The sequence below is a fragment of the Arabidopsis lyrata genome (genome assembly GCF_000004255.2).
Source record: "Arabidopsis lyrata subsp. lyrata unplaced genomic scaffold ARALYscaffold_5, whole genome shotgun sequence".
NCBI lineage: Eukaryota > Viridiplantae > Streptophyta > Magnoliopsida > Brassicales > Brassicaceae > Arabidopsis > Arabidopsis lyrata.
In genome coordinates, this window is record NW_003302551.1 from 16645979 (window position 1) to 16664009 (window position 18031).

Consider the following 18031-nt stretch of genomic DNA (forward strand, 5'->3'; position numbering starts at 1 on the left):
TAGTTCTCTTCTACACTGATGGTTAAACTTGAATCTCCAGCAGACCAGAAATATAAAGAGAATACAAAAACGCATATATACATGATAAGATTGCTTAGCTTCCATGTCTGCATAGATATTTTAGCTTATATGGTTAGGAATCAGGACAACAGACCTGGTTTCATAATATCTCCTAAATATAATAACACAACTCTCATTAGTCTCATGTTAGCCTATCTCACACAATTATATATCAACGAGGTTTTACAGCGTGGAAAAAGCCACTGTCCAAGTCACTTCCAGGAAGTAAAGACAATGGTGAGGGTACGGAAGAAGATGACGGCGATGTTTTGGTGCAGAGCAATTTCGTTGTTTCTGAGAACATTTCGGGTTCTCGCACAGATTGGCAAATACCTTCAAGTTCCTTCACCACTTTTGACATTGGTGGTCTCGTCTCTGGTCTATCCTCACAACACCATAACGCTAATTCCGCCAACTTCTTCACTTTATCGGGCGAACATTGTCCCATCCGACTATCCGCCACTGACAAAACTGTTCCACATTCATTCGCCGTCCTCACCTGTATCACATAGTACACAAAAACTCATAGGAAAGTTGTTGATATATTCAAAAAACAATAACCATTCAAGTCCCAGAATTTAACAAAAAAAAAAAAACATAAACCTCAGAGGTTTAGCTAGCTCCATTATCAGGTTTACGTGGGAGCTCAGTCAAGAAATGTACCTCGCGGATAATATGTGTACCCTCAAAGAATGGGTGCATTCCAGTCAAAAGCTCAAGCAATACTACTCCGAAGCTGTACACATCGCTCTTCACCGTCAATTGCTGAGTCATGAAGTATTCTGGATCCAGATATCCCTGTGCGTATATAATTTTCAAAATGTCATATCTGAGAGGAAAAACATGTATGGTTTTATCAAAAGCCACAGGTTACATAGTATCACACATCGACTTATGTGCCAGTTTAGAACTCACCGGTGTTCCTCTTACTACGGTTGATACATGGGCAGGCTCACCATCTCCCTCCCCAAAAGCAGGAGCCAACCGTGACAGTCCAAAATCAGCAACTTTAGCACGAAGCTGACAGTCCAAGAGTATGTTGCTGGTTTTTATATCACGGTGAATAACAGGCGGATTTGCTTCAGTGTGAAGGTAAAGAATCCCTTTAGCTGAACCCAACGCCACATGTGACCTCATGCTAAAGCTCAATGTGTCTGTAGCATTAGCTGCATGACAATGTAAAACCACTGAAACATTAGCATCGATGTGGAAGCAGATAAGAAAAAGTTGGAGATAATGCTATTTTTTAAAATCTTGAAAGTATATTAAGAAGAACTTGGAGAAATATTTCTAACCTGAAAGCCAATCACGAACATTGCCATTAGGCATATACTCATATACCAGCATCTGTGTATGAACCAAACAAAACACCTATGTGGATTAGTCGAAGAACATAGATAATAAAGCTACCTAACTGCACATGAAAGGACATACCTGTTCCCCGATATCACTACTGTAGCCAATAAGCGACACAAGATTTCGGTGATGTAACCTCGAAAGCAGATCGATCTCATTCAGAAACTCTTTCTCGCTCTGCAGAGAAGTTTCTTCTCCTCGTTTGATGGCAACTTCAGTTTTATTTGGCAAAATGCCTTTGTAGACCTTTCCATAGCTACCTCTACCGATCATTGTGGAGCTATCAAAACCATTAGTTGCATCCGACAATTCTACAAAACTGAACTTCTTCACCCCTTTAATTTCCCGAGACATTGCTCTGACTAGAAGACATAAGAAAGAGTCCTAAGTTTCATGGTTAAGGCACAAACAAGATGAAATACTGACAAAAAGAGTCACTGCTGAGTTGCTTACAAAAACGCTTTTTGGTGAGTGTATGGGATTTCTCACGACGTTTCCGAACATATAGAAGTGTTGCACTCACTGAAATAACAGTGGCAGTGACAATAGAGCCTGCCACTATCATCACCCATCCAATTGTGCTAATTACACCCTTTTGAGTTAGCAAATCATCTGCATCCAAATATTTAATATTTAAATGCATATCACTAAAATATATCCCTTTTTGTTAAAGATGAGGTCCAAAAACTATACCATACGGTCCTTGAAGAGGGAAATCCAACAGTTCATAGGGTCCAAAAAAGTCAGTTTTATTAAAACTCCATGACATAAACCTGTCCCTGATACGTATGACTTCACTCTTGTTAAATGTTATTTTGCCTTTGGGGACTAGCTTTAGGTACATCCTTGGACGCAGCCTGTTCTCATCAAGAAGTCTATCAATTGCTAGTTGATGAGTCTCCAATTGGAGGGACGAGGTAATATACTCCCTGAATTGGCGTTCAATATATGGAGTGAAGAAAAAGAAGCTAGGGCTCTTTAGCCTATAATCAATCGAAAGAGGTGCTGTACACAAGCAGATTCCTGGGGATACTTTCACATTCTCAAAGGGACATTTCACATTACTGCAGGGTGTATTTGAGTTTGTAGATGTCTGCTTTTTTTCGCCGCAGATGTATTCGAAGAATTGTTTTACAATGGGAATGCTTGTACTCTTGCATATTGGGTTGCCACGGAGACTTTGACACAAGGAACAAAAAAAAGCTTTAGTAGATAGCAAAAGAAAAGTTTGATGAGTCGTTGACTTTTGGTTTTCAAAGACAACTAAAATTGAATTAGACTATAATGTCAAGACAAGAGAATGCAGTTTAGTCCAAAATGTTTGATGTGCTTTAATTTGCTACCAAATAGAAACAAACAAACTCACTATAGGGTAACATTGTCTGGTGTTCTCAGGTTTCCTGTGGCATCAGAGAAGTTGTTGTTTCTGAGATCACTGTGCATGCATCCAAAATAAGTTTCAGCCTCTGAGAATGATGTATAAAAACTAGGAAACTATGAAGTAAAGAAAAACAAATACTTGAGACCATACACTTGCAGCTTGTTATTCTCGAAAGACTTGTCCTGCCAAATTTCTGTTGGGACAGAACCAGATAAACTGTTGTTCTCAAGTGACCTGTTATAGATGACACAAAAAATATCTTACAAAGTACTTATGAATCGGAAAATCATTTCACTGATCAATGAATGTTTACATACAGTAATTGAAGAGAGCCCAACTCTGAGAAACTTTGTGGTATAAATCCAGTTAGGTGGTTATAAGATAGTTCACTGCAGAAAAAAATGGACAATTAAGTATTGTATCCATTTGAGTAAACTGTTAAAAGGAGAAAGATTTGGAAATGTGCATACATTGTTGTCATATTGTCAGAAAGCTTGGATTCTGGTATAGTGCCTGTGAGGTGGTTCCAACTTAGGTCTCTGTAAAAGAGATGAAAATTAAATAAAAATTCATTTGTATTGTTCCTTTAACAAGGTTCAAGAATTCCAGGACCAGTAAAAAGAATCACACAATTTCACAAATACCGGACATAGACACTTACAGATAGCTAAGATTTGGTATCCTGCTTAAATCAGGAATTGATCCTTGCAGTCCACAGTTCCTTAAACTTCTGCCAAGTTGAAAAGAGGAAGTACAAGAATAATTCACCGTACTATTCAAACTAGTGGAGAATCACAAACCCATTTGAATCTTATTGCAGAAACCACTTGTAAAGTCTTACAATTTTACTAATCTAGAAACGTCTCCATAAGCCTCTGGAATCGTTGAACCTTCGAAGTTGTTGTTATCCAGCTGACTGTATAGGCGGAATATTAGCTTAGCAACTTTGCCAACTATAGTAAAAGCGAACAAAAAGATAGTCAATGAGAACTATATATGGTACATACAGTATGGTCAAGGATGGCAATTGAGCTAACTCTGGCGGCAATGTCCCAGTCAAGTTATTGTTGTCCAGAATCCTACAAGATTTGTTCCATCAATATCAACACTTTAAAGACAGTATCCAAATGTGAAATCAAGAAAACAAACTAAACTCACAGGTGAACAAGCTTGGGCAATTTGGATAGCTCAACCGGAATTTCTCCGCTTATAGTGTTATTATTCAAGTGGCTGAATACCAAAAAGCCACTGATGAGTAACGGATGAACCACAAATGACTACTGATTTTGCTGTGAAGAAGATAATACTTCACGATGAACTTACAGATGTTTTATGCTTCTCAAGTTTCCAAATGAAAATGGAACTGAACCTGTTATGTTGTTCTCATCTACTTGAAGCCTGTTTAGGTTTTGAAGATTACCAAGTTCAGGGGGTAAACTACCCGTGAACTTGTTCCCATTCAACAGTCTGTCCAAATAATGTAGCAGAGAGTCAATTGACGACACTCAAACAAAATTGGAATTGTGGCTCCAAAAATAATAAAGAAAACAAGCGCATACTATGATATCCTCTGTCCAAAGCCTTCTTTAAAACTATTCGATAAGTGAAACTAAACAAATAACAAAAAGGCAAAAGAAAGTACATCATGTAATCCAACTTACAGGAGTTTCAAGGAAGAAATTCTTCCTATCTCCAAAGGAATACGCCCAGTCAGGTTGTTCCACATCACATCACTTCAACAAGGTAACCCAAGAGAAAATAGGTTTTTCAGAATGTATTAGGCAACAGGAAGCCAATCAGACAAACCAAATGAAACAATTCATTAGACTACACATCTTACAGAATTTCGAGATACAATAACTGGCCAACTTCAGGAGCCAGCTCTCCAGATAAATTCAGCCTCATCAATTGGCTATATCACAATATGTAAAAGACAGCAGTGTAAGTACATCAATGCATAAAATTTTCAGTATTATCCATGCAAGAATGAAGCCAGGACACTGCATTAGTGATGCATGGACTATATCAACCTTTGCAGGAGAAAATAAAAATAAAGACAGGGAAAAAGACTAGAAAGAAGAAAAGAAAAGTGACTAATGGTAATACAAGAGAGACATACAGCTCCCGGACGTGAAAGTGGCCGTCATCATGTGAGCTCCCGAAGCATATTATGCCAGTCCAGTTTGAATTGCACGGGTCACCCTTTGCCCAATTACTTAAATTTCTCATAGGATCAATTATACTCCTTTTGACCTCCCGCAAAGCATTTACTGTAAAATGGATAAATCATATTAGCAAAATTCTGGAACGCAATCTTCACGTAGTAAAATGACATATATGATTTGGGTAGAGGGTGGAGCCTAAAGCATAGCCAATAAAACTTTGAAAGGAAGACTAGTGAACAAGTTTATGCACATTGACTGTATCATTTTGTGTATATGTAAGTATGTGGATAAATATGTGTTTGTAAGCGTATCAGGTTCAGTTTTTACGTTCGGTGGTACCTTAAGAGAACTTTTTACCCCAATTTTTTTATTAAAGGGAATTATAAGTGATGTGAGGTTATGGTAAAAAGTGATTACCTTCTGAAGGATCTGTTCTCGAACCAGCTACATGAAGCAGAAGGCAACAAAATGTGACCAGGAATAATGAACCGCATGTTCTTGAACTCATCAAGATACCTAGAAAAGGAAGAAAAATCATACTTTATTCTGTTGTAGCACAAAGAAACATACATGGGGGTCAGAGCAAAATGAATTCATATTATGAGAAAATTTTGGGTCAAGGCAATCCCTATAAGTTATGATAAGAAAATCTGATCTTACATGAACAAGTCACCAGAAAAATAACCAAGAAACGCGTTAGGCAGAAGATCAAAAATTCATAAAGAATCCCTAGAAACTTCTTCAACGCCAAGGAAAAGCAGAAGTCTTTTGGTCATCAGACATAGTTGTGTGTATAAAAAATACTGCAGAGAACAGATACTTCATGATGACAGTGATCTAATGAGTTAACAAAACATACCTGAAAGGGACTATAGTCACTATACATAAGAGATTGTCAACAAAGTTCTATTATATATCTATAACTAATGAAATGGGGTTTGAAAATTTCTTATTAAGACTGACTTTCCTTGATGAACCTATATCTGCAGTTTCCCAGTATATATTGAAGTGGCTAGGGAAAACACTGATAAAAAGGTTTGATGGTAAAATCCTAAAAAGCCTATATAGTGCAGTATAGACACAAACACACATATAAATATATAATACATATATATATATATATATATATATATATATTTGAAGAAAAATCCAACAACCTTCCAACTTGTCAATTTTAAAATCTTTAGCTGCAGACTGGTTGTCCACTTAGGCTGACCTTGTCTTAAAAGTTGGTGATTTTCAACTGCAATGTTATGACCCTTTCCCAATCTAGACTAGGTTATTATAAAAAAGAATCGGTCTAAGAAATTCCAGGAGCAAACCAACGCAAGAGTAAATAGGTAGCAAAACTTCAGATTATACGGTGACAGGAAACATTAGAGTTGAATGAAAGACCGAGAACGGAAAGTAAAACCTGTCTAGGTATAATGGAGCCCTTATTTTTCAGTCAACTTCTATGCAGAAAAAGTCAACTAGAGCTCCTCTCAGTTTGAACATGCTCAAGCTGGACAAAGAATGTTCAACGAGCCAACAAAACTTGAACTCTTAAGCACCTCATACATATTGTGATGCAAATTTACAATGAAAAGTCAACACTTGCTGGTACAACAACATATGTTTGAAGTGGTATGCCTCAACCCCTAAAACTCTCACTGGGCTCTTTTATAGAACAAAAGTGCCCGACTCAACTACAAACTAAGAACCAATTAAAGGTTAGTTGTCATCTTTTATTAAAATGGACAACATCTGTGAACCGAAGAGCTAAAGAAATAAAGAACACACATAAATCTCTCATCTTACAGTACTTCAAGATTAGATAACAGCGGGTGCCAAATTTCCAGATATATTTTCTGCATAATGGTGAGTAGCATAAATATTACAACCCCTAAAAGTTACGTAATTATCCTAACAAATCCCAATCCATATTGAGCGAGCCCTCTACTGGTTCTTGAAAACTAAAAAATGAGGAAAGAAATGTGATTGATGATGATCCAAAAAGAACATAACATAGATAAACACACAGCTCTTCAGAACACCAGAGATTTGATAAGTTCCAGAACTAGTTTCTCTTTAACTTTGATGAACACAGATGGAACAAAACAATGAACAAACCATATAGCAGAACAAAAAGTAGCCCTGGGAATGAGTTCTAGAGCATCCCTTACCCTCCCATGGCGAAGACCATCCCAAAATACCTGATAACTCCAATCTGTTTCTCTCCCAACTACATAGACCAGTTGAGCAGCCATTCTACACATGACTCGAACTATAAAACAATAAAGCCATCTTGCTGCTTCACATGTATGCCTTTCATGTCTTTATCATGCCAATTCGTTTTACTCTGCATGGATCACCACTGCCCCAGTTACTTAAGCTCCTCATAAATCAGTGAAATCCGGTCTAATAGGATGCAATGCACTTGCTGCAAAATGGGTTGGAAATGTCAGAAAACCACTCTCAAGTCCAATAAAGTCATCAAAAAGCTTTGAATTACACTAAAGATGACTGCTTTTGCCTTAAGATGGAATGCAATGTAGCAGCTACCATGTATCTAATTTTCAACTCTAGATGAAAGTAGCAGACCAAATGATATCATTGTAGATGAAACAAAATCGAGTAGCATTCTGAAATCAATAGCATCCAAGGCGAGTAAAATATGATTGGTGCAGTATTGGCTTATTAAACTAGCCCTGACCCAAGTCTGGCTGGTGAAGAAGAAGAAACGACGGCCTCGCGCCTCTTTCGCCGGAGATTGCTGATTTGGACTCCGGGGGTAGAAACGCGGTCACTGTGTTGCGTAATCGCCGATTTTTGCGATTTTCTCATCTTCATGTCTTTTTTTTTGTTTGATTTTTAGTTTAAAAATCCAAGATTTCCAAAAAAAATAGATTGTCCGAAAAAGGTTAAAAAGCAAAAACATTAGCTTTCTTTGTTGGAGGTTGACCCTTTGATTAATTCTGCATAATAAAGAAGACGAAGAGAAGAGTGAAGAAGAAGATGAAAAAACGTATGCAACAGAAGAAGAGCAAAGAAGAAAAGCAAAGTCAAGAAGCCAAAGAGGAGTTGGGCCGTGTGACTGTCACAAATTAAGAAGGTTATTGGGCTAGAGTTAAGCCCACGTAATATTTGGTGGTTAAGTGGTAATTTGCTTGTAAAACTAGTAAATAATCTAGAGAAATAGATAATTATGCCTAGTGGTAGTAGTTATTTAGTATCTCAATGTATGTGGTGTAGCAAGTAGATTTCTACTACAAATGTGTGTGAGGATGTTGAAATTTCATAGAATTTAAAGTTTCTTTTTGCACTATGGTTATAACTTGTAAGACAAAAAAAAATAGAGAGAAGAGGAAATGAGGAGCTGCAGTCTGCTCCGACATGGGCTGTTCTTAAGAATGTTCCTCCTCAGTTATATTCCTTGAAAGGTATCAGCGTCATAGCAAGTGGGATTGGTGAACCCCTCCACACTGAGAAGTCTAGGCTTGATCCGATCAACATTGGAACCACTAAAGTGAAGGTCGTCATCAAGTTGGATTCTACCCTTCCTTCCACGGTTGTGGTCAGAGATGTCCAAGGTAACTCTGCCCGTGTTGATGTTGATTATCCAAGGCCGCCTCCGAAGTGTTTAAATTGTGGTAAGTATGGGCATTTGCTGAGTCGTTGTCCACAGCCATTGATGAAAAAGCTGCCCTTTAAGAAAGATACTCCAGCTGGATCAAAGGAGGTGGTTCATCCTTCCCTCTCTCTCCATGACTCAGGGGCTGCTGATTCTGGATGCTCTCAGGAGAAGCTCACAGTTAGTGATGCTGCTTTCTCAAAATTGAGAAGAAGACGTTCTAGATCCAAGAAGAGGTCCTTGAGTTCTCCTCCTAGGATTGTGGACCCTCTGTCTTCTGCAAATGCTGAGGATTCTTCTTTAAAGAAGCCAGTGGATAGGAAGCTGAGGGTGGTTAAACCTGTTGGTGCTGTTGTCGCGCCTTCAACTAATTCTATCCCTCGCATTGTTAATGAACCTGTCCTTGTTCAGTCTACTGGGAATTCTGTTAAGTCGAAGAGGGACTCTATCACGTCTCCGGATCCTGACTTTCCCATTCCTCCGGGTTGGGCAGTTATGTCTACTAAGGCCAAGAAGAAAGAACTAAAGAAGTGGCATAATCGCATCCGTTCTGCGTTGTCTGGAGCTCATGGCATCGTTCGAGGCGAGTCCTCGAGCGGTTCCCTGCCTCATTGAAAGCCTGGCTTTTGCCTTCACCTTTTGTGTGTATATGAAGGTTTTTTGTTGGAACATTCGGGGCTTAAATAACCGTAATCGTCAAAGAGTAGTGCGAAGCTGGATTGCTTCTAATAATCTTATGGTAGGTTGTTTTTTGGAAACTCATGTGGCGGAAGAAAATGCCAATGAGGTTTTGGCTTCTATCATACCTGGATAGAGAATGGATAGCAACTATTGTTGCTCTGATCTTGGGAGGATCTGGATTGTGTGGGATCCTTCCATTTCAGTTTTGGTCTTTAAAAAATCTGAGCAGCTTATCTTTTGTAGTATAAAGCTGCCAAATGTCGGCCATTCCTTCGCAGTTGCGTTTGTTTATGGGAGGAATACTGAGCTTGAAAGGAGGGTTCTGTGGGAGGAAATTTCAGCCTTGGCAGCCTCTTCCCTGCTGTCTGTAACTCCGTGGATTATGTTGGGAGATTTCAATCAAATTGCTGCCATCAGCGAGCATTTTTCTATCATTCATTCACCTTATTCGTTGCGAGGTATGGAGGATTTTCAAACTTGCATCAGGGATAATCAACTTGCAGATTTGCCAAGACGTGGTGTTTTTTATACTTGGTCTAATCACCAACAGGATAACCCTATTATCAGAAAACTCGATAGAGCTATGGCTAACGGTGAATGGTTTTCCATTTTTCCAAGTGCTTTGGCAGTTTTTGACCCTCCTGGTGATTCGGATCATGCTCCTTGCATCATCTCAATTGATAACCAACCGGCTGGTTCCAGGAAGTGCTTTAAATACTTTTCCTTCCTCTCTTCCCATCCTTCTTATTTGACAGCCTTGTCTGCTGCTTGGGATGGAAGTATTGTTGTGGGGTCACCAATGTTTATTTTGGGAGAGCTCCTGAAGGCGGCCAAATCTTGCTGCATGATTTTGAATCGTCAAGGATTCAGTAACATCCAACAGAGAACCGATCAGGCTTTGGCAAGGTTAGAGGAGCTGCAGATTGCTTTGCTTACTTCCCCTTCGGACTCTCTATTCAGGCAGAAATATGTAGCGAGGAAAAAGTGGGATTTATTTGCTGCAGCTTTGGAGTCCTTTTACAGACAAAAATCTAGGATTCGATGGCTTCATGAGGGAGATGCTAACACAAGATTTTTTCATAGAGCAGTGACTGCCCACCAAGCTAACAATCTCATCAAATATCTCAGAGGAGATGATGGCTCAAGAATTGATAATGTCGATCAGATCAAAAGTATGATTGTGGCTTATTATACTCACTTGTTAGGTACTCCAAGCGATGCCCTCTCTCCTTTTTCTGTTGAGAGAATTCGTGGTTTACATCCCTTTCAATGTGATTCATCTCTTGCGCTCAAGTTGTCTGCTATCCCAAGTGAGGAAGAAATCACTCAGGTCTTCTTTTCCATGCCTAGTAATAAGGCTCCTGGTCCGGATGGCTTTTCGGTGGAATTTTATTTGGAAGCCTGGCCAGTGGTTAAGGATTGTACGGTGGCTGCTGTTAGGGATTTTTTCTTGACTGGGCATTTGTTAAGGAGATTTAATGCTACTGTCATAACGCTTATTCCAAAGGTGACCGGAGCTGACCAGTTAACGCAGTTTTGTCCTGTCGCCTGCTGCACTACAGTTTATAAGGTCATAACTCGAATCATTTCCAAGCGTCTCAAGCTTTTTATAGACAAAGCTGTTCAGGGTAACCAGGTTGGGTTTATCAAGGGCCGGCTGCTTTGTGAGAATGTTCTCCTTGCTTCGGAACTGGTGGATAATTTTCAAGCTAAAGGTGTGACTACCAGAGGCTGTCTCCAAGTGGATATCACTAAGGCTTACGACAATGTAAACTGGGAATTCCTTATTAACATTCTGAAAGCTCTCAATCTCCCTGCGGATTTCATTAACTGGATCAGGATTTGCATTTCTACCCCTTCATATAGTATTGACTTTAATGGAGAATTGATTGGATATTTCTAGGGTATGAAGGGGATTCGACAAGGAGATCCGCTGTCATCCCATCTTTTTGTTCTGGTTATGGACATCTTGGCCAAATCCCTCGATTTAGGTGCTGTTAATGGTCTCTTTACCCTCCATCCTAAATGCTTGGCGCCTATGATAACTCATTTGAGCTTTGCGGATGATATGCTGATTTTCTGTGATGGTTCAGCCTCTTTAATTGATGGTATTTTGAATATATTGGATGAATTTAAACAAGGCTCGGGTCTTGGCATAAACAGGAGTAAAACTGCCTTGCTTTTAGATGGTTGAAATTTTGAAAGAAGTCGTCTCTTAGCTGCTGATTTTGGTATCAATCATGGCTCCCTCCCAGTTCGTTATTTGGGAGTTCCTCTTATGGCTCAAAAAATGCGAAGACATGATTTTTAGCCTCTTCTGGACAAGATCAATTCGCGCTTCACTTCTTGGACTGCTAGACATCTCTCCTTTGCTGGTAGGCTTCAGCTCTTGAAGTCAGTAATTTACTCTACCATCAATTTTTGGGCCTCTATCTTCATTCTGCCGAATCAATGTTTGCTTAAGCTTGAACAGATGTGTAATGCTTTCTTGTGGACTGGGGCGCCAAACTCGGCTCGTGCAAAGATCTCATGGGATATCGTTTGCTCTGCAAAGGAGAATGGAGGTCTAGGGCTGAAAAGACTATCCTCTTGGAATACAGTTCTTGCTCTGAAGTTGATCTAGTTGCTTTCCACTGCTGCAAGGTCCTTATGGGTTTCTTGGGTGAGACTGAACCTTATTGGGAGCAGGAATTTTTGGAATCTAAACCCTTATTACTCGGGTAGCTGGATCTGGCGAAAACTGTGTAAGCTTAGATCTATTGCTAGACCTTTCAACATTTGTGAAGTCGGATCAGGTATCACTGCTAGCTTTTGGCATGATAATTGGACCGGTCATGGTCCGCTGATCGATTTAACTGGCTTAAATGGCCCGCAGTTGGCTGGTCTACCATCTAATGCGGTGGTCAAGGATGCACTCCGAGACTGTGACTGGTGGATTTCGTCCAGCAGAAGCAGGAATCCGGTTATTGTCCTGCTCAAAAATACTCTTCCTGCTGCCGGGAATCTGATAGAAGATCACATTCCCAAGCAAGCTTTTATTTGTTGGGTTGTTACATGGAACATGTTACATACTAGAGATAGACTAAGGAACTGGGGCCTTTCTATTCCTTCGGTGTGTGTCCTCTGTAATGATTAGGATGAGTCCAGGGATCATTTGTTCTTTGCCTGCCGGTACAGTTCAGAAATTTGGGGTTTTTTCACGGCTGCTGCGAGATTAATACCCCCGTCTCAATTCATAAATTGTCTCTTGTGGTTACTCTCTGCCTCCAGGGACTCCAATCTCTCTCTCATTCTTAAGCTTCTGTTTCAAGCATCGGTATACTTTATCTGGAAGGAGCGTAATCTTCGCATCCATTCGGGTATTGCCAGACCGCCTCATGTGATTATCAAGGAGATACAACTTATCATCCGAGCTCGTCTCGATCCTCTCTCTCGGTCGCAGCGGTGTCTGCAGCCTGGCTCTTCATTGTTATGAACTTGGTTTGACTTGTTTCAGTGTATCTCTTCCTCGTTGTAATTTTTTGTCGTTCCTTTGTTTTTCTCCTCCTCTGCAGGTTGTTCCTTTCTTGCTTTCTCCAGGTCGTGACAGGTTTGTTGCTCCTTCGTGGGCCTGGCTTTTATGCTCTGTTGGGCCTGTGTGCCTGTTTTGGCCAGTTGGCTTGTAATGTAGGGTCTGCGTGCCTGTTTTGCCAGTTGGCTTGTACTGTTTGAGTTTTAATGGAAAAAAAAAAAAAAAAAAAAAAAAAAAGAAATGAGGAAGCTATGCAATGCAACTTCTTGAAGAATTCAACGTTCTTGGTTTCATCATATAATAATAATACTCTTTCAAGATTAAAAGTCCAAATGACTTTCAACTATTTAATCTAAAGTCGAACTCCGGTTTAGACGCCGTCACGATTCCATCATTGATGACGTCTATATGTAATCACACACATAGATTGTGGAATAAAATAGTGCCTAGGTGAGAAAAGCAGTTGTCAGATTTTGATTTTTAAGAATGCAATCATTTGACTTTTAGTTTGACTTTCTTTTGGTTCTTCTTAGCCATTCTTTCTAATATTCTACACGTGCTCATTTACGTTCCAAAGTCAATTTAAAAATCACGAAGCCAACGATAAAATGTGCAACTAACAATACAGTACTAAACATGTTATTATTGGAATATCTTAGACAGACGAAAGAGAATTATTTTTTGTATTTTAAAATTAATATGTGCCTTGTCGGTTACCAAACACCCAAAAAATGTGACTGTTAGTGGTCGATAATATTTAACATGTTGTCTGTTGTTGTCCTTGTCAAACCAGCAATGCTGCTTAATTTATTTGAATAGGAATCAAGTTTAAAGACGACTTCTTCTTTGGGTCAAGTAAGAAAATGTCAAAACCTCTGAAACTTTCTTTATTTTGCATATAAATTCATTACTCCATGAATACGTTACAAAGATCTTAATCTCACAAGTCTCACATTTTCTAGGTGAACCAACCAAAACCTAAAATCTTTAATTCCCTCTATAGTGCTCTTTTCTCTTTTCGACATACAACCGTAAAAACATGAAAAGAGAGCGGTCCGATTACGAAGAATCCATGAAGCATATAGACATAGTAGAAAGTCTAATGATGTTATCTCGAAGTTTCGTGGTCAAACAAATCGATGTAAAGCAATCTACCGGAAGCAAAACCAATCATAATAACCACTTCGAATGCAAAACGTGTAACCGGAAATTTGATTCCTTCCAAGCTCTTGGAGGTCATAGAGCTAGCCACAAGAAACCTAAGCTGATCGTTGACCAAGAACAGGTGAAGCATCGTAACAATGAGAATGATATGCATAAGTGTACAATTTGCGATCAAATGTTTGGGACCGGTCAAGCACTAGGCGGTCACATGAGAAAGCATAGGACGAGCATGATAACCGAGCAATCGGTTATCCCTTCTGTTGTTTATTCCAGACCGGTTTTGAATCAATGCAATAGCAACAAGAAGATCTTGGACTTAAATCTAACTCCATTAGAGAATGATCTTGTGTTAATCTTTGGGAAGAATTTGGTTCCACAAATTGATTTGAAGTTTGTGAATTAGTAGGGTTTTAAACCTTTTTCTGTACTTTTGTTGTTGCTTTTTTCTTTCTTGCTACACATTATTTCATTCTTTCCGTCATGTATGTATACACAATTTGTTTAAATAAATGGTTAAAATTCTTGCAATGAGTGATAAAACATTAACAGTTGAAACAGAACCATCCTCGAATGTGTATACAAAGAATCCAATATCATTGGTGTGTGAGTGAGATAAACTGATATTATCATAAGTCATATTCTGATGTCAGAGAATCCATTCCAGAAATATGGAATACGAATTGTGTCCTTCACAGTCACACTATACCATTAGGGGAAAGAGAGAATCTTAAAAGAACACGTAGCAACACATCTCATATAAAAGAAAAGCAAAAGAAGATTGATTTCCTTTTTCAGTTTTTCTTACCAAATACCATTTCTCTTTCACTAGCCAGATTCTCTCCTTTGACAGGCGTCGTGGACCCAATTTTTATGTGCCGCAACATGCTGATTTCTGAGTAGCTTGAGATGTTCCCGCACCTTGGTCGGATTGGTTGATTTTGATTGTTTGCGGCTACAAAAATGATAAGAAATTCGATGACGTTAGTAAGGTTGATACACATACTGAAATGTGATTTTTACCACAATTGCAATGTATGAATGATGACAGTAGAAATTAATGTTAAAGCTCAAACAAACCTCAGCTCGTGCATCGGTATCTGCAAGTCTTTGCTTAATGTCTTTAGCAATAGAGAAGAAAACTTCCTCAACGTTTAAGTTAGTCTTGGCACTCTGCAATTAGCAAACTCATCAAAGTTAACCATTTAAAAAGAATTAGACCTTTCCCTATATCTATTGAAATGTAACAAAACATAGACAACAACTTACAGTCTCGAAAAACTTCATTCCATATTCATCTGCAAGAGCTTGGCCCTTAGATTTTGGCACAGCCTGGAAAAACAAAGCAAACCGGTGTATTAGCCAAACAGAAACATAGAATATTTAAGCAGGACGAAGATACGAGGGAGGGTAAAAGAAAGAGACTCTTTTGCTTTCATCCATATCTGCTTTGTTCCCAACTAGAATCTTGTTGACACTATCAGAAGCATGCTGCTCAATGTTACGGATCCAATTCCTGATGTCTAGAATTGAAGAAAACAAAGGAACAAATTAGTTGATTAGAAAATAAGAAAGCTAACAAATGGAAAAATATAAACTTTATAACTGTTGCAAGAGATTGTTGGTTGCATAAGGCCTCAAATAGAACTAATTAAACTGCAAGAGTGCAAGGTAAAAGTAAAGAAAGTAATTACTGTTGAAAGATGATTCATCGGTCACATCATACACAAGCAAAATTCCCATGGCTCCACGGTAGTACGCTGCAATAAGAACAAACTACTCAGGTGTATTCCAGCGAGGAAGGCAAAGATGCATAAATAACAACAAAAAGAGAAAACGAAAAGCAAGATCGAAAACACACCAGTTGTGATTGTGCGGAACCGCTCCTGTCCTGCAGTATCCCAGATTTGCAGCTTAATTCTCTTCCCATCGAGCTCTATAGTCCTTATCTTGAAATCAATTCTGTCAACAACAAAAACCAAAAACACAACTCGAGTGGGAATAGAGAACTACATTAGACTAGAGCACGTTATGACAGTGTCATTGCATGAAGACATCATACCCAATCGTTGTAATGAAACTGGTGGTAAACGAGCCATCTGAGAAACGTAAGAGAAGGCAACTCTTACCAACACCTGGTACATGAAAGAAAGAGATAAACAGAAACTTTAGGATAATCCACTGGAACATAGTGAAACACTTACAACATTCAACAAAAGGAATATTCACATCAATTTGGCTAAACCATTTGCGACATTAACATCTAGAGAACATAATGAAACAGTTACATCATTCATTTTTGTGAATTCTCCATCCTAATATCAAACTAGGAAGACTATGAACATCATATGCTCACAATTGTGGAAATAAGATCCAAATCTGAGTAAGATGTGTTACTCAAATCACTGATGTCTCAAGATCCTTCAAACAAAACTTAAAGCGTACCAAAAACCAAAAATCGAGAGAATCAAAAAGATATAGATTGAATCAAATGCAGGGAACAAAAGGGAGTATTACGATCTGAATGATGAAGAAACCTACCGCTGTCTCCGATCAAGAGAAGTTTAATGAGGTAATCGTAATCAGCACGAGCTCTAGCAGGAGGAGCAGCCATTTCTTAACAAAATCAAGTAATTGCCGAGAAACGAATCACTGGTAAGCAAAGAGAGACAAAAACTGAGACAATGGAGACAAAATTTAAATCGAGATTCAATTATGTAGTCCCTAAAAATCAAAAGAAAGAAGTACCAGATCTACTCGGGGAAGATAGATCGTCGGAACGGAGCAAGACAGTAACCGGACGGCCGTCGAATTATTTTCTTCTCCCGATCGGCTTTTTTCGGAGATTCAGAAGATTTTTTTTTGTTTGAGAGAAGATGGAGAAGGAGAGGGAATGGATCTGGACCGTTGGATCTTGTTCGTGATGGAGATCTGTGTTTGCCGGGCGCGTGGTTATAGGTTACGGTTTGATTAATACGTCGCCGTTTGATAGATTTCGAATAATGGGCCTTGGGCTTGTTTTTCTTTTTGTGTGACAATGGCATCCACTATATGTTTAGTTTAATCAAACTTATCCAAATCCAACCCAGCAGAATTGACGAAATATTGTCATATAAAAAAAAAATTTCAGAGCATTTTAACTAGACGTCTTTTGGTTAAGAGGGAGATCAATGAGTTTTGTCCAACGGTATTGCGTCTGAACTTAACCCATTTGATCCCCAAGTCGTGACCGGTGGTGCAAAGTCTAATCTATTTTGATGGCTTCAGTAAATTTTTTTTTTTTTTTTTTAATGGCTTAGCTCCAGTTGTTTTATTTGAATGTTCAAGTGTTTGAAGTTTTGAAGACGATAGAAAAGGGAACAAATTACATCTATGATCTATTATTGGTCTCGGATCACAAATAATATGATTAAACTCACATCAATCGCAGGGCACAATACGTACTTGTAAGTTTCGTTAAACGTTCTGAGTTGACAAGAAAATTCAAGAATTAATATCTGTTTATTTCTCTATGTCAATATTTCGTTCTGAGTTGCGTTGCGATTAAGCTCTCAAATAAAAAAGTTGATTCAATCCCTTCACTTGTAAATAAACTCAAATATCTGAACCAGTAGGCAGTAGAATCATCCAACTAACTCCAAGGGGACGCAAAGGTTAGGCAAAAAAAAAAAAAGAGTTAGGCTAAAAGAGAGGCGAATTGACAACTTGGTAAAGAAAGAATTTTGAATATAGTGTCGTCGGTGTTAAGCAAGTAATCATCCAAAGAATAAAGTGTGGATAGGAATCTACAATGATCCTACGTAGGATCTAATGTACTGCTGCTACTACTGCATGAGCATTCGTTACTCAACCCCATCCACATCATCCCATGCGGACAAGTCTATATTTCACTTCTTCATGACCAATGAGGTAATGCCACGACGAAAGCCTTTTCTGAAATTACACGATCCAATTTCCTTTTCTAAATGGATACGAAGAGTGTTTCCATTGACATTAAAGGAAAGCTAACTTTAATTAAATATCGTCCTTGAGATAACAAAAAAGTTTTAAGTCATATATTCCCAGATTTGTTTTGAATGTATATATAATAAGTAACTGTGATC

The 18031-nt window shown here is 38.7% G+C and overlaps 5 protein-coding genes and 1 pseudogene across 12 annotated transcripts; 4 read left to right on the forward strand and 2 right to left on the reverse strand.

The window, feature by feature from the left end:
* Nucleotides 1-57: 57 nt before the first annotated feature.
* Nucleotides 58-7968, reverse strand: LOC9312282 (putative leucine-rich repeat receptor-like serine/threonine-protein kinase At3g53590). Of its 8 annotated transcripts, XM_021026729.1 has the most exons (22): nt 7658-7968; nt 6377-7384; nt 5380-5478; nt 4917-5067; nt 4638-4709; nt 4459-4530; nt 4121-4264; nt 3956-4027; nt 3805-3876; nt 3639-3713; nt 3459-3527; nt 3268-3336; nt 3115-3186; nt 2948-3031; nt 2783-2851; nt 2110-2594; nt 1870-2028; nt 1495-1778; nt 1356-1407; nt 976-1226; nt 724-858; nt 83-559 (listed from the first exon to the last, which is right to left on the reverse strand). In XM_021026729.1, the coding sequence occupies exons 3-22, from the start codon at nt 5468-5470 to the stop codon at nt 233-235; spliced, it is 2805 nt and encodes a 934-aa protein (XP_020882388.1). In that variant the 5' UTR covers nt 5471-5478; nt 6377-7384; nt 7658-7968; the 3' UTR covers nt 83-232. The 8 variants fall into 8 exon arrangements, with proteins under 8 accessions (XP_020882386.1, XP_020882388.1, XP_020882390.1 ...); XM_021026731.1 differs by having other exon boundaries at nt 7158-7968; XM_021026730.1 differs by having other exon boundaries at nt 7128-7968.
* A 181-nt stretch (nt 7969-8149) lies between these two features.
* On the forward strand, nt 8150-9204 carry LOC9313999. Its single transcript, XM_021026235.1, has 2 exons — nt 8150-8159; nt 8301-9204. Exons 1-2 carry the CDS (start codon nt 8150-8152, stop codon nt 9188-9190), a joined length of 900 nt encoding a protein of 299 aa, XP_020881894.1. The 3' UTR covers nt 9191-9204.
* Nucleotides 9205-11729: 2525 nt separating this feature from the next.
* LOC110228555 lies at nt 11730-12981 on the forward strand (annotated as a pseudogene).
* A 529-nt stretch (nt 12982-13510) lies between these two features.
* LOC9312283 (zinc finger protein ZAT11) lies at nt 13511-14462 on the forward strand. Its single transcript, XM_002876169.2, has one exon. It carries the CDS (start codon nt 13807-13809, stop codon nt 14332-14334), a length of 528 nt encoding a protein of 175 aa, XP_002876215.1. The 5' UTR covers nt 13511-13806; the 3' UTR covers nt 14335-14462.
* A 71-nt stretch (nt 14463-14533) lies between these two features.
* LOC9312284 (ras-related protein RABE1a) lies at nt 14534-16819 on the reverse strand. Its single transcript, XM_021026323.1, has 9 exons — nt 16677-16819; nt 16470-16580; nt 15991-16063; nt 15790-15890; nt 15623-15688; nt 15354-15451; nt 15198-15260; nt 15009-15101; nt 14534-14883 (listed from the first exon to the last, which is right to left on the reverse strand). The coding sequence occupies exons 2-9, from the start codon at nt 16540-16542 to the stop codon at nt 14800-14802; spliced, it is 651 nt and encodes a 216-aa protein (XP_020881982.1). The 5' UTR covers nt 16543-16580; nt 16677-16819; the 3' UTR covers nt 14534-14799.
* LOC110228594 lies at nt 16756-17354 on the forward strand. The gene is given in 2 exon segments (XM_021026324.1): nt 16756-16893; nt 16895-17354. Coding segments are annotated over 2 exon segments (141 nt in total). The 5' UTR covers nt 16756-16821; the 3' UTR covers nt 16964-17354.
* The last annotated feature ends 677 nt before the right edge of the window (nt 17355-18031 follow it).